Consider the following 15,165-nt stretch of genomic DNA (forward strand, 5'->3'; position numbering starts at 1 on the left):
GGGGGGAACAACGCTCTTTCTCTTTCACTGCCTCAACTCCATGTTCCCTCTTGTCTGGTCCGCTGGGAGCAACCAGGAAACTGAAATACATGAAAAGTTGACAAGTTCTTTTTATCGTCCTAACAATGAAATGAGCTGCCAAAGCAAAGACGACCATCCCTCTCCCAGATTCTTTTTGTTGCTCAGCTCTGGCAGAGAGCAGGTGGCCGAGGGGTCGTCAGTTCAAATGCACGCCTTGGAAAATCACCGCTGGGAAAGTGAATGAGACACTGCAGTCACACCCCGATACATTTGAGCAAAGTTCTTAATGGACTATTCTAGTTTATTGCCACTTGGGTCTTGTTTTCATTTTCTTTGGGCATAATTTCTATCAGTTATGATAACATTTTACTGGAAAAAGTAAGTACTGCGATTCGACAACGGCTGGATGAAGGACAATTACCATCAGTCATTGACCACTGAGCCCTTTACCACCATAACATCTTTATTTAAAAGCCTCCTGTGTTTGAAGCAGTGTGTACAAAGTTCTTTTTTTGACATGGAGGAGAGTATAAATAAAAATAACCTGTTGCTGCGGTTCTCATATGTTAAGTCTCCATGTCCCAGTAGGATGGTTGAAGGGTTTTATTGGTATTATGTTGGTTTAAAGCAGTAATTTAATATACAATCTATGGTTGCCTCTTCCCCTGACTCAAAGAAGCTCTGCAGGCCGCAGCACTGCAGGAGCTCCGCAGGGGTGCAGGATGCACACAGCATCGTAAAACGACAATAACAAGTGACGACGAGTCCTCCAGTTACCGTAGATTAGCTGTCTATAACTGTCAGTGTAAAGCTAAGCCCATTATCCTGAAGACAAAAGCCCGCTGCTCTGAAAATAAACACTCTAGACTTTGAGTTAAGTGGCTACCTGCCAACAATTTAACTGTTATAAACATCTACGACTTATACAAGATTTTAATGGTTTCTTACGACTCATGAACTTAATCATTGAGTGAACATTCTGCATTAATTTGAACGTCAATTAACATGAAACGGGCAATAACAATAACAAAACAATAACATAACAATCACACAAAGCTATGAAAATAAGACCAAATTTGCAAGACTACAGCTGTGCTGGGCAGTTTGAAAATGTAGAGTTCCATGAATGAGGAGGAGGATAAAAAAAAAAAAACTATATCAGAGTGTCAGAGACTTTGTCTCCAGCGTTCTGGTGACTTTTAAACATTTTAAATAAGAAAATAGGTACACTGCAACAGCATTAATTTTAGTTTTGATTATCAGGGCAGACTAAAGACTGATTCATCCCTCTAGTGTAAACTTGAGTAAATCTCTGGCGTAAACTAATATTCATCAGTTTTCCATCATACATTTATGTTTTGTCCATACCTCTAAAAGAAAACTGACATGGGAGATTTTACAAAATGCATTTTTTTTGCATCTTTCCTTTAAAACTTTCTTTACATAACATGAATGCTTCTTAGGAAGTCTGCATGCTGTATTGTTGTCCAGATGGAAACAGTCGACTTTTAGAGTTGTATTGGGCTTATACATGCTGTACAATGTCAGAAACAGGTTGTGATAATGAAAAGGAAAATAAGATGTGAAAATCCCCTTGCTCTCTGTCTCAATGAGGGGCAGAAAATATTTGATAAAATGGAGAGAATTACAGCAGTGTTGGACAGCTGCTCTCTTCTTCAGACTCTCTAAAATCCATCAGCTAAAACAATGAACTTCAGCCAATTCAGCCGACCACAAAAAACAAAACAAAACAAAAAAACTGAAGGAGGTCCTGCAAGGGAGAGAGGGGGAATGAGGTGGTAGAGAAAACACACAGCAACAGCTGCACGGGACACTCAGCGAGTAGAAAATGCCGTGCGAGGGAACGTGTCAGCCAAGCCCGCCATTCACCATTAACGTGCCGTTCGGCTTGTAAGCCCCCTCGCACCCCACTACCACCGTCTCTACCCTCCCTCCATCCCTCCCTCCCTTTCCGTGCAGCTGTCGACCCTTTTTTCCACGTCTCTCTTGCCTTTTTTTTTTTCCATGCGTGTCTTTTCATTCTTGTGTTTCAAAAACACGTGAGGTAATTCAGCGTTTACTTTATGTGTTTTATTCCACTCATAGTTTCTGGTCCAGCGCAGCACTGATGCACCAGTACGGCGTCACTTGCTGCACTTTTTGCTGCAGCTGTGACCATTGCATGCAAACAGTTGTACTGTAAGAGTGGACGGACAAAAAAGCCTTAAACACAACATTAAAATGGAGGGAAAGTGACTACAGTGAGTCACAGTCTGATATGCAGCTACACATGCGAGTCATACTGACTTAATTATGTTGAATGCCAAAAAGTTATATTTGTATGACTCTTCAAAACAAAATAATGCAACTAACATACCTCTAACAAGCCAAATCCACATTTAAACTGCAGGTGCACTGGCATGAAAAGGAAAACAATTATTTCATGTGCCAGTTTAGTCTGGAAAAGTCATGAAAACATATTCTCTGAGCTAAATTTGGTTGAAAAGAGAGCTTTATTTAGACATCTAAATTACATACAACAATTGTTTCAAAAGTATTTAAATTACCTTATTTGAAACACATTATGTAAACTGTCTTAAAAATGTTGATAATGCAGCCACAGCTGCAACAATCAGTCCATTAATCGATCAGTTGATTGATTGAGGTGAATATATTGTCAACAATTAATTGTTTAATTCTTTGGGATTTGGACTCTTGGACAAAAGGACAAAAGAAGCAATTTGAGGCAAGTGGAGAAAGAGGAGGGTGAATATATTCATCCAAATCCAACCAAATTTAAGTTAATTGTAACCAAGATGAAAGACATCCTTTGACCTGCAAATTACAAAATCAGTGCTTGGAAGCCAAATACCTGCTCAAAGGAAAAGTAGTCTCAAACGAGACTCTATAGACCCTTAAAACCTGACAGTCTTGGCCATAACAGTTGATTAAAGCTTCACATAGCATGTATTAATATCAGCATTGCAATTAAAACTTGCAATCAAGGCTAGTGCTCAAAGATGCTTATCTTGGCGTGACACCATTACAGAAGAGGGAAGAGATAAGGAAGAAAGCAGGAGAGTTAAAGGGTGGCCTGTTCTTCAGACTTTGTTAAGTGTTTGCATTATTTTGTCCATGTTGCAAAGTGGCGTGGGATAGTCCAATGTTAATATGCTGTTAATTTTGTATGTGAGGTCGTCCCTGTATCATGTGTACCAGCGTGAAGTGTACAGTGCTAAACTCTCACTTGTGCTCTGCCAGTGTCACTAAGAGAAATGCCTGCATATTGATCTGATTCTAGTTTAGTGTTTCTGATTTATTTACATGCAAATCCAATCATTGCTCCACATGTTTCATATTCACAAAACTAAACCTCTCCTGTGAGCAGTTCAGCTGTGACAGCCAAGGTTTTCAGTGATGTTAATAAAGAGTTTACAGGTTTGATTTCCATTGTATGCAGGCATGTCTCCTCCAAACTGTCTTTAAAGAAGATACATAACATATGCAAAAGTGCAAAATGTGAATACTAGGACTTCTAGTCACTGGCAGAACTTATTGCCTCACAAGCTGTATTGAAAGATGTATCAGATGTTCTAAGCAGCTAACCAATGATCAGGAGGGTGGAATCAACTGTTGGTTTGTACAATGATAGGCCAAATGGACTGTGTTTGCTCAGATGGCGGGCTGGAACGTGGGCTTTTTGGAGGCTCACAGAGCAAAGGTCAAAGGTAAGCAAATTGTGCAAACAGAAAGGTCCTGTTGCTCGCTCATAGTTTCCCCCAACCTGCTTCTAGCAGAGGCACCTGCAGCTGACTGTGTGTTGTGTCTCTTGCAGGACGCTTTCACTCCTCACGTACCAACATCCTGACGCATTTACATGAACAATGAAAGAGGGAAACCGCACCGGCCACTGTGGCCTCAGGCTCTCTGTTTATGCCTAACTGCTAGTATCTTCCATGCAAATTAAGCTGTTGTCAGTCTTTTAAAAAGATTTACTGCCATTTTTTCTTAGGAAGTGAAGGAAATAGAACATTCACAGTTCACATAATCTGTTTACATGCTTGAAGATCCAATCATCACTAAAGTGTGTGGCCCCGAACAGACAGAGCACGCTTTTTGCAGTGAGAGGCATGTTTTGTGCACTGCTAACGCGGCCAGGCCTGTTTTAGACAAGACAAGAGAATGATTGAATGGTCAAACTTGTCATATTTAATTGGTGAGAAAGGTTTGATGCAGACTCAGTGTAAAGTCAGACTAACATTTGATCGTTTTGAAAAAAAAAAAGACCTCTTTACCTGTATGTGGCGTCCATCAGCGGTACCCAGGTACGCTACCGCCCTGCCATGGACTGGCAACACGGTGATAGAGGTAACCAAGGTATTCGTCAACTCTTTGTGCCAGTACTCCAACCTTTGGAAAAACTGCGTCACCTGCAGGCGGTACTTGCCCTCTTTCCCTTCATGGATTCCCTCATGTGGATCGCAGTCGTCCGATGAACTCTGCAAAGAAACCAAAACCATCAGACAAAAAAATCCTGCAGTGTTCTCCAAGAATAACAACATATACCATTAGAATAACAGTGGAGAGAGTGCTTCCTATTGTGGTTACAGGCATGATATTGATATGACAAAGTGCAGCCAAGAAATGTCAGCAACATCAGTGTGGTCATGTTTAACACTGGAGAACATCCACTTCAAAGTAGTAAGAATAAAAATCTGGAGCTAGCAGTAAAAACTGCTGCTTGCCACAAATATTAGATAATGCACTGCTAACCATACTTTCAGTGAATCATCAGTAAGATTGGATCATTTTATCCAAACAGATTGTTCTCCTAGAAACTTCTCATTATATAATATCATGTTGAAGTATCATCTTTCATATCTGGCCCAATGGGGGAGGGTTAAGAGCCAAACCTCCTAAGCCCCCCTTAGCTACTCTTTCATCAGGCTGTGCTCGTAATGGAGGTCTCGGCGTGATAGCACCTCTAGGGCAAGTACACGCTTTGTTGAATAGAAGTTTAAGGACGGCAGGATTTCATGGGAAACAACGAGGAGACTTTTGTGCTGTTTTTCATTCCATGAGCTGCTTTTTCTCTCTCCAACCGGGCAACCCCACTTTTTCCCACTCATTCTCCACCCTCCTCTTTCTCCACTTGCATCTCCTCACTTGAGTTTTGAACCAGAATCTGTCATTCCAGTTTCCCCCTTTGATTTTCAAACGTCGCTGGGTTGTGCAGATTGTTGTGTCTGGAGCCTTTGGAGCATACAGTGAAAGCACGGACTGTAGCCAGAGCTGGATTCATGGCCTTTTCTCTATCAGTATCCCGCCCCCCCCTCCTCGTCCCCCTCTCTGGACAGCCCTGCCCTCTCACTGCTCCGGCTCTTTTTGTGTTTAGTCATGGCCTCCTGTCCCAGCCTCAGGTTTCATTAATTATTAATGACCCAGAGGGTGGCGGGCCTCTTGTGGCTCTTAAGGTCCTTGACCTGGCCGCCTGACCAAGCCTGAGCTTTCTGTTGTTTTCTCAGCTTCAGTGGATGATGACCCCTTCACTGGAGCCACAAGGAGGGGGGAGGGAGCACAGGTATAAAGATTATGACGACCTGTGGACGCCTTCATTCAAAGTGCCTCACAGAGCCACTGGTGCATACAGTGTGGTGGGATGTAACTAAGTACCTGTAGTCAGGTACTGCACTTAATTACAAATTTGAAGTTTAATGTGTGTTGCTTCAAGGACAAAACTTATATAAACTTATATAATATAATTTTAATCAGTGTTTCTCCTATAATCGTACAGGGGCCACCAGTGCAATGGGAACCCCCATCAGACCCTTTTTATTACAAAAAATAATGCAAAAACTGACCAAGAAACTCTTGGATGCAAGTGCCACTGTTGTAAGAGTCTCTTTAAATTACTGCAGAGCACAAGTGTATGGGATGCAAGGCAGCTAACATAAGCATGGTGTTGCCTAAGAAGAGGAAAAGCTCTTATGCTAGAGTGGTTTAAGAATCCCAAACATAGCCCATGGTCATACCAAACTACACTGGATCATGCGTGGATCACACATCATTTTAAAACAAATGGAAATGTGTTTAGCTTATATTTTTGCTCTAAGATTATGTGTGGTAAAATTTCCCTATCATGATGCACAGGTGAACTGTTCCTCAAACCAAAGAAGAATATGTGCAGCAATTCATTCACACTACATTCACAATCTGCCAATATTTAAAGATCATGGGCTACACAGCTTATTTTTAGAGAATGCATGCAACTTGAATGCAAATATTAATTGCAGACCACCTGCTCTGCCATCTAACTGAAGCAGACCACGTCAATATGTTATCTTGTGTGTCTTGTCTGTTGTTTTTTTTTTATACATAACATCAGACCTTTTACACTTGTACACTTTTTAAACACTATTTATACCCATATTGATACTGATTCTACTTATCAATTACCTTTCAACTTAACATGAGATGAAATATGCAAAAAGATTCAACTTTTTTTTGCAGAAAAAATAAGTTAAATTGTTTCCTGAGTTATTGCATTTAGTTGCATTTTAATTTAATTTAGTAAAGTGAGGCCACATTTCTGAATGTTTTTGCCTTTCAGCTGTTTATATTGGTCTGTTTTGAAAGCGCAAATAGGAGTCATGATGGATCAAGAACTGATTTTTGGGGTAAAGACAGTTATCGTAACAGTGTCCTCATGCACACGACCACACACAGATTGCCACATCAAAGGCAACGTGTCCATCATGTTTGAAGAAGGGAGATGCTGCTTCTGTGTCAGCTCTCAAACCTTATGGAACCCTGGCCACTTGCTGCTACGTGTCCATATCTTTATCCAATTTCAAATTAATTTCAGTCGCAAACTGTCATTCTCTTCAACACCGTGTAATTCAGTGCAGATCAACTGGCTGCTCACCTCACAGCTGCGCATTTGGCATAAAAACACCCAACCTTTCTGCCAGCTTTCAATTTCCTCCACATTTTCCCTGAGTTTGACTGAACCATTGTCTCTCTAACTGCAGCCACTGGCCTTGAGGACATTTAATTTAACCAAGGTTTGTTTCTGCGTACTTGTCAGTTAGCCAGGTTTTTCTGTTTTCCTCGACTTGCCTCTTCGTGCGGTCCCGTTCGTCTCGGCTATGTCGTGTCACCAAGAAGGAAAGTTTCCTGATTTATTACTCCTCCATTGTTCTCCTCATCTTCAAAGCCCGCCTTTGAGATCTCCTCTAAACAAATGATGCAGCATGTTTCATACAAACCACAAATAATGGCCTTATGACCCAGGCAGAGCTTTAGGTAGAGGCAGAAAGAGATCATGAGTCTGTAAGTGATTAAAAAATCTTTGCTCGCTGCTTTACCCCTGAAGTCACAATCAAAGGTCAAAACTAAGGTCACAAACATCTCTGTGAGGAAAGTTTCCTACTAAAACTGCATGCTGTTGTAAAAATATTTACATCCTTTACTTAAGTAAAACTATCAGTACTTATCTGTGAAAATACTCCTTTCCAAGTAAAGGTCAGAACTGTATTTACATTAAAGGACTCAAGTACTATCAGCAGACGATACTCATTCTGCAGCAAATGGTCTCTGAAAGTGTTTTACTATTATATTTGATGTTTATGGATTAATATTACTGCTGCATTAATGTGTATGTTGCATTTTACTGCTGTAGATGTTTATGGTTCAGTTCATTTTACCCATTTTATACTATTGGGGAGTTGATTCTACAGCAATGTTTGTACCGTTCCTGTTCTGTGAAGACTGCAAATCTCTGAGTAATGAGTGTATGCATGTATTTAGGCAGCTTAAGAAGTAGGGATGAGTATCAACAACTGGTACTAAACCAGTACCAGTTCCTGACTGGACAGTACCGAAATATCAAAAAGCTCTTGCCATCAGTATTTATGTAACTTAAAACTGAACCAATATGAAAAGCATGAAAATCTGCCAAAAGTCTTCGCACTTCTCAAAACTACAGCAGACAGAGACGTCATCGCCTTAGAGATTATGCCACACGGCTCAAAAAACAGGCCCTGGGCTGATTATTTTCAGAGCAAACAAACAGGACTTTGGGGTGTTTGTTGAAGCGGAGCGGGACGATGGGAGGGAGGATCTTGGAGGCATTCCTCTGCCTCTGCTAAGGTATTCCTGAGGATCAAGGCAATGAAATTGGACAGTGGAAAGACTGTTTTGACAAGCTTCGTTTGAAGCTCTGCTAGTGTTATCCATGGCTGACTCTTGGCACAGAGACAGGGAGTTTTAGAGGACGTCACACTGACACTGCCATGGAGCAAACAGATTCCTCGAGACAGTAAAGTCACATACAATGTTCAATATAGAACCTATTTTTAATGAAAGAATTAAGTTATTAATGACAAGTATAAACCCAACCGCTATCGACAACCACAGAATTGAGGTTATAATGTCAGACAGCTACAACAATTATTTGATTAATCAGTCGAAGGAAGGAAAATAATTTGCCAAATCTTGATAACTGAATAATCATTTCAGTCATTTTCAAGCAAATTGCCAAACATTTCCTGGTTTGAGCGTCTTCAATTCAAAGATTTGCAGGTTTTCTTTGTCATTTATGCCAGTAAATGAAAAGTCTTTTGGTTTTGGACTGTTGGTTGGACAAAAGAAGCAATCTGAAGATGTCACTTTGGGCTCTGAGAAATTGTGCTGAGCATTTTTCACAATTTTTTGACATTATATAGAGTAAATGATTAATTGTGAAAATACTAATGCTAAGAGATACAACTGAACCTATTACATAGTCATCAAAATCAACAGATCACTCAAATATAAAAAGAACCGTTAGTTGCAGCCCTGAAGCTGTCTAATAATACTGATTCTATTTGAAGTTTAAGTTAAATTGAAAGCTAATTTTTTCACCCTTCCCTTACATTCATCTTGTGGAAGATTTACGGTGTTGGAAAGTGCTCCTGATGTTCTACATCTTTCAGCCCTTTTTGTGAACGTGTCTTTCAGCCGTAGAACAGGCACCATGGGGCAGGTGCGTGAAATATTGTACACCTCTTGCCCCATACTAAACCAGCAGCCATTGTCCCCAAAACAACGGCGCGGCGATAGGGTTTCGGTGTCGTGGAGCTCCTAAACCCTGCGGCACTGCTCAGGAGAGTCAAGAGGGGGGTGAAAGGTGATCTGCGTGGTCTAATGTCGTTTTCATACTCTCACTGTGGCCCCTGGGTCCTGTGTGAATAGACACACTAATGCCTGAATTATAAACCGTGGACTGGGTTACTGGCAGGAGAGGATTTGGATACAAACACTGTCAGAGCCAAGCAAAAAATAGGCTTACTATTGTACAAAAATACACATCGTGTTGTGGAGGCTTAGCCCGAGTTAGCAGACTTGCACACATGCACAGACCCATGGAGTCTGCCTCGTCCCTGGCAGCTCAGCTGGCTCTTGCACTGGAATAACAGACCTCTGACCTCCGGATTGCTCGTGCAATTGTGCGCTTCAGACAGCGAAGAGGTTTGGTTGTCGTCGGGGTGTGTGAAAATGCACTTTTAAGAGAAAGTGAAATGCAAAGGAATGTTGTGTGCACATATAGGTCTGTGTGTGTGCGTGTGCATGTGTTGCTGGGAATGTATTGTTGCGGTAATGTCGGGACACACATTACTGTACTACACCTGGACTTAGGGTGCACGTTACTCTGCAACCTGACCCTCAGTAGCTGTAATGACCGTGACATGTGTGCGTGTGTGTCTACACAGTACACAGGTGGCTGCTCACACCGAGCAAATGTGGTCATGTGTTAATGTGTGTATTCGTGTGTGTGTGTTGCTGTACAGGACTGTCAGGGTGTTAGGGACAGTTAAGGGAGTGAGAGAAACTGACAATAAGCCGAGGGCAGACCCTGGCGCTCACAGCACAGCTGGCCTCGCCCTCGAGTGGCCCCCCAGACGCCAGGCAGGACTGCAGCTTTGTTTATAATGGGGCCCTGAGGTGGGCAGACAAATGGCTTCACACATAAACAAGTCCATCTGAAGACAGAGAGAATAATATGTGAAGATTATAGTAAAATTAGACCTACTGGGTAACACTTTCTATGAAGTTCATGTCTCCCTGTGTTACCCTGCCCAACACCTCACTTTATGTGGCCCACAAAAGCTTGCAAAGAACAGAATATCACCAAATGCATCCCAAGTTAACTGTGGACCACAGAAATCTAGCCACTAAATGTTCATATAGGCTAGATAGCATCTTAACCAACATTGCCCAAGGTGTATAATCATGCATGACAACTTATAACAAGGTTTACAAAGAATTATAAGGGGTGGACATCATGTATTATAAGTTTATTATAGCGTGTTAAGTTGGATTATGGACACGAGCTTCATAAAAAAGTGCTACCAAAAATTTTAACTAAAGAAGACTGTAGGGGCACATTTTTGTTTTCTGAAATCTGGACATTGACTATTTGTGGTGATGTAGTATTGATAATATTGATATGAAGTGTTGTAATCATTTTCTACTCTAATAGATAAAGACTGCAGATGAGACAGTAGGAACAGGACAGTTTCAAATCCCTTAAACACATTTGATTTCAAAGTTGGACATCCAGATTTGCAAAAAACAGATAAAGAACAACATCTGTACTCCTTTTTCAGGTTGACAGATTGGTACAGATGAGATTTTGTCCACTTCCTCCTCGTCTTCCTCTGATGCTTCGCAGCACGTACAGCCCATTATATCCACAGATCATGAATACATTTCCAAAATAGACACTATTCTGGAAATGACAGTCATCATGGTGTCACTTTGTGTGGCTGTCTCGGTTTAGCGATGCAGCAAACCAGAGGTTTCTAAAATCACTGGTTTCCAAAAGACATCCTTCATGTAAAATTCCACAACTCTCATCTGCCAGCATCTGAAGCTGCACATAGTGACTTCTGGAAGGTCTGTGCTCTGCGCATGAATGGTGAGTCAAACAACTGTGCATCCGTGGTTCGATGTGTAAACTATCCACCTTTTGGATTATTAACCATACAAGGGAGGGACTAAAAGTAAGAATATCTAAGCCTCTGCTACATCAAGTTTGACTTTTTTCTAAAATAAAATCTGTTTCTCAAAAGTCCTCCAGCTTTATAGAAGCTGGAGTTGCCCATCCATCATCATAAGATGACCTTTCCATCCAGAGGTAAATTATGGTGTCCATCATGAAATATTGCATGCTCTTCTGTGAGGCCATGCAGCTTTTACATTATTCATGCCCATAACATGTAATTTGCAATTCAGAGTTCAAGAAAATTTCTGACCTTGTATTTAGGAAGACCTTCTGAGGAAAGAAGTGGGAAAGAACACCCTTTAAATGCCTAGTTTGTTTCATTTGATGCCCGCAACGATGCATGACCCACAACTATCCAAAATAGCTCACAGATCATGATGTAATTATTGTCTTTATTTTTCTAATACAGAAAACAAACCACTTCCTTTGCAGGATTCTCATGGACCACTGGCAGAGGGATAGACTCTTGTTCAGCCCAGATAACATTAACATGTTAAATAGTGTCTGAAGGGGATAGTTTGGATTATTTGAGGTGGGGTATAAGGTACGTATCCAAAGTCATTGTTTGACCTGCAGTAGATGGAGCTCTGAAAGCCCCCAGTTTGAAGAAACAGCATGAGTACTGGTATAAGAAGCTAGGCAATGTACTGCTGTGGACAGGGTCAGAAGCAAAACATATTTTAGCCATCTAAAAAAAAATATCAGTTTTTTAAAGATTATTTTTGGAGGCTTTTTGCCTTTATTGACAGTGACAGCTGAAGAGTTGACAGGAAAGGGGGTAGAGAGAGGGAATGACATGCAGCAAAGGCGGCTTGTTGGTCACCATCTAATACACTGACTATGGATAAGTATTTCATACAACTCCGCTTGAAATAAACAGAACTATCCCTTTAAAACCTCTCTGTCTCTGTCCACCTTTCCTCCAGCCAGTTCTGAGTTAAACTTGTCCCATCTCCCACCTTCTCTCCTGACCCCCCTTCAATTCTTCTGTTGACTAACCACCTTCCTCTCATTTTTCTATTTCCTTTAGCCCCCCCACATCACCACACATACACACACACACACACACACACACACACACACACACACACACACACACACACACACACACACACACACACACACACACACACACACGGCCCATTGTCACAGTTAAATAATCTGTTGATGTGTGTGTTTCTGTGTGTTCTCCAGGCTCCCACAGAGGAACAATGCAGCTTCCAGCCTCTCAAAGCCACTAAATCACTCTGACTGTATGAAACCTGGCTGGGTGAATGATGATTCTGCATCCTCTGTCTCCTGTGCCTCCAATAAGAGACTAAAATATCATCTCTGAGAACACAGTAAGGGAGAATTTTTCATCGCCGCTTGACACTGCGGCTTCTTTTCCTGCATGTATCAACATATTTTTCTCCCCTTCTTCTCTAAGATCTGGGATTTATGCAATTCAAAACAAGGAGAAGTATGATGGACTGCTGAGTTTGGTGATCGGGGGCCAAAAGACACCATTTCTGCTCTGTCTGAGAGCCTCTTTGATTCTGCTTCCACTAAACGGCAGCAGCACATTCTTCAGATGAGCTTTCCAGAGTTGCCCTGCAAATCCACATCTCGGTCAGACTGACACAGTAGCTAAAGTTACAGTCTGTAGATCAAAGGGAATTAGAAAGGTCAACTCCTTAATACATTCTTACATTTACAGATAGAGATGACATATTAAGAGAGAATGGTTTTCACATGAGAAGTTAATCAATTTTTTGGGGTATTTACATAACAGATGGATCGTTTTCCATTGACGATTGATACTAGGTTACATCCATGCAGCTCCTCTCCAAGGTGTTTCATAAAAGCTCCTGACATATGAGATACATTACACTACATAAACCTTGGCTTGTCATGCTTGGCTTGCACTTTCCACATGAAACATACTTTAACAGATTCCCACTGGACTCACACTTCTCTTCCAGACTTTTATTTGTTTAAATACTGAGGTCCCATCAATATTTGTGACATCTGCTGAAAGGATGCCGTGGATGTGGCAGGGACCTATGTGATGGTGATTGCTGACTGCTTGTAATGTCAGACAGGATATGTGTATATATATATGTGTGTATGTATATATGTAGGATTATAGCCTGCTTTTGTTTTTTTTTCACTCATATAGCAACCTCATGTGCAAGATCATCAGGGGCTAATTATGTTAACGTTGTGCATTCATGGCCTCTCCTAGTTTAAAAATGGTATCCTGTTTTTGTTTGTGTGACATAGAGTGGTGAGGAACGATACAGCACAAACGCTACTCCAAGTTTGAAGGGCCAGTTGCACCAACAGGGTTTACATTTGATCGTAACTTGGTCTTTCCACTTATTACTTGAACTGTTTTTTGAATGAGGGCTGTCTGAATCTGAACAATTATTTATGGCCTCTGTTATTTCTCTCTAAGTTGACTGCTTGTTATTATTACGATGGACTGCTCAACAGTCAACATTTTTTGCACTGAAGCATAGCTCTATTCATTCTCTTCTTTCAATGTCCATTAAAGTGCCTTTTCTTTCTCTTTAAACCTGCATAACATTGGTGAAAATGATCTACTGGGTGGGGCGATTTCTACGTAGTTGGTGTATGATGACTTCCACGGTGAAACATCATGAGGCACAGTGATGTTGTTGGAAATCAGCCTGCAAAGAAGCTACACAGCTGCCACCAATGTAACTGAGTGTCTCGGGTTCACCTAACCAGGCAGGTTCATAAGAAAATAATAAACAGACATGGAGACATAACAATAATGCAATAACCAGCAGCAACAGCTTCTTTTTATTTTCTCTCCCACATGTCAAAAACAGAACTTTGCCAACAACTCCTGCCTTTGCCGCAACGCTATCACTACCTGTTATGATGGTAGAATAGGACTCAGTGGTTTGATGACTGTCAGTCATCATGACGGGTGATGGATCCAACCATGTTAGCTACAAATTATCAAGACAGTGGCAGATTGTTTACAATGCATCCTAGCAAAGCATACTGCAAGCCAATAGCCTAAAGACTGGTCTCAACAAAGGCCGCCTTAGCAATTAGAACCAGGCTTAGTGAAGACCAATTGATGCAGCCCACCTTCTTTGCTGAGTATCATCATTTCCTCGTGGCCCAGTAGCAGATATTTCACTAGCAGTCCATAACCTGGGGGCTGGGAACCATTGCTCTAACAGACTGAATGTGAACTAAAACAATGACTTTGAGGGTTAAGCGCTGGCTTTCAGCTTTAAAGGGTCAGCAAACCAAGAAAAGCTCATACTGCCTTGCTTCTGATAGTGACATCTAGCCCTGCCAATACTTTTGGTTTAATTTGTCCAAGTTTCTGTCTCTGATATATCTGCCTTCAGCACACTAAATAAGGGAAACACGTCCTTGTTACTCTGAATAATCCACTGCCTTTGCTGTGAGACAATGTCCTGATAGAATGAAGTAATATTTCACAGTACAAACAGAAAAATGGCTACATACCACCACCGGTACATAAGAAAATATGTTTCTGGTCATTTGGGTGACCTCAAACCTTTAATTTCAGGGAGTTTATATTCACATTAGATGAATGTTGAAGGTCTTGGAGAGCTTTTATATATATAGTTCCCACAGGTAAAAAGTGCTATAAACATCAAGTGGATGAATATGGTTGTGAACACCCCCAAACACCCTGTCTTAATACTTTCTGACTGCACTGTAGCAACATGAGTAATGACAGAAAGTAATTTTCAGGGTGCAAATGAGCACCACATCATGCTTTGCTTTTTCAGCCTACATATTACTCACTCCGACCATTATTTTAGAGCATTAATGTCTTTTTGAGGTCAGATCAATCATCACTCTGACAACTAAGCGGAGTGATCAGTCGTATTTACTAAAGCGGCTGCCATTCCTACATGTGCTCTTAATTATAGAAACACATGAATGTAAAGGGCTGGTGGGTGATTTAGTGTTGAGGCTGCTTCAGAGAGTTAGCACCAATCATCTAGTCGCAGGACTTCATAAGCATTAGCGTTACCCTTTCCCACTGATTACTACAGTCAGACGGGGGGTTTGAAAGTCCAGCTGTTCTGCTGTGC

At 41.2% G+C, this 15,165-nt stretch overlaps 1 protein-coding gene across 1 annotated transcript in view; it reads right to left on the bottom strand.

Annotated features, from left to right (window-relative positions):
* The window catches only part of met (MET proto-oncogene, receptor tyrosine kinase), an 84,574-nt gene that overhangs the window by 48,189 nt on the left and 21,220 nt on the right, over window positions 1–15,165 (bottom strand). Inside the window, exon 3 of the mRNA XM_084733740.1 lies at window positions 4,317–4,520. Coding sequence (XP_084589866.1) covers window positions 4,317–4,520 — 204 coding nt within the window. The remainder of the gene's footprint in view (window positions 1–4,316; window positions 4,521–15,165) is intronic.

Source organism: Lutjanus erythropterus, chromosome 13 (genome assembly GCF_056507025.1).
Source record: "Lutjanus erythropterus isolate fLutEry1 chromosome 13, fLutEry1.hap2, whole genome shotgun sequence".
Taxonomy (NCBI): Eukaryota; Metazoa; Chordata; class Actinopteri; order Lutjaniformes; family Lutjanidae; genus Lutjanus; species Lutjanus erythropterus.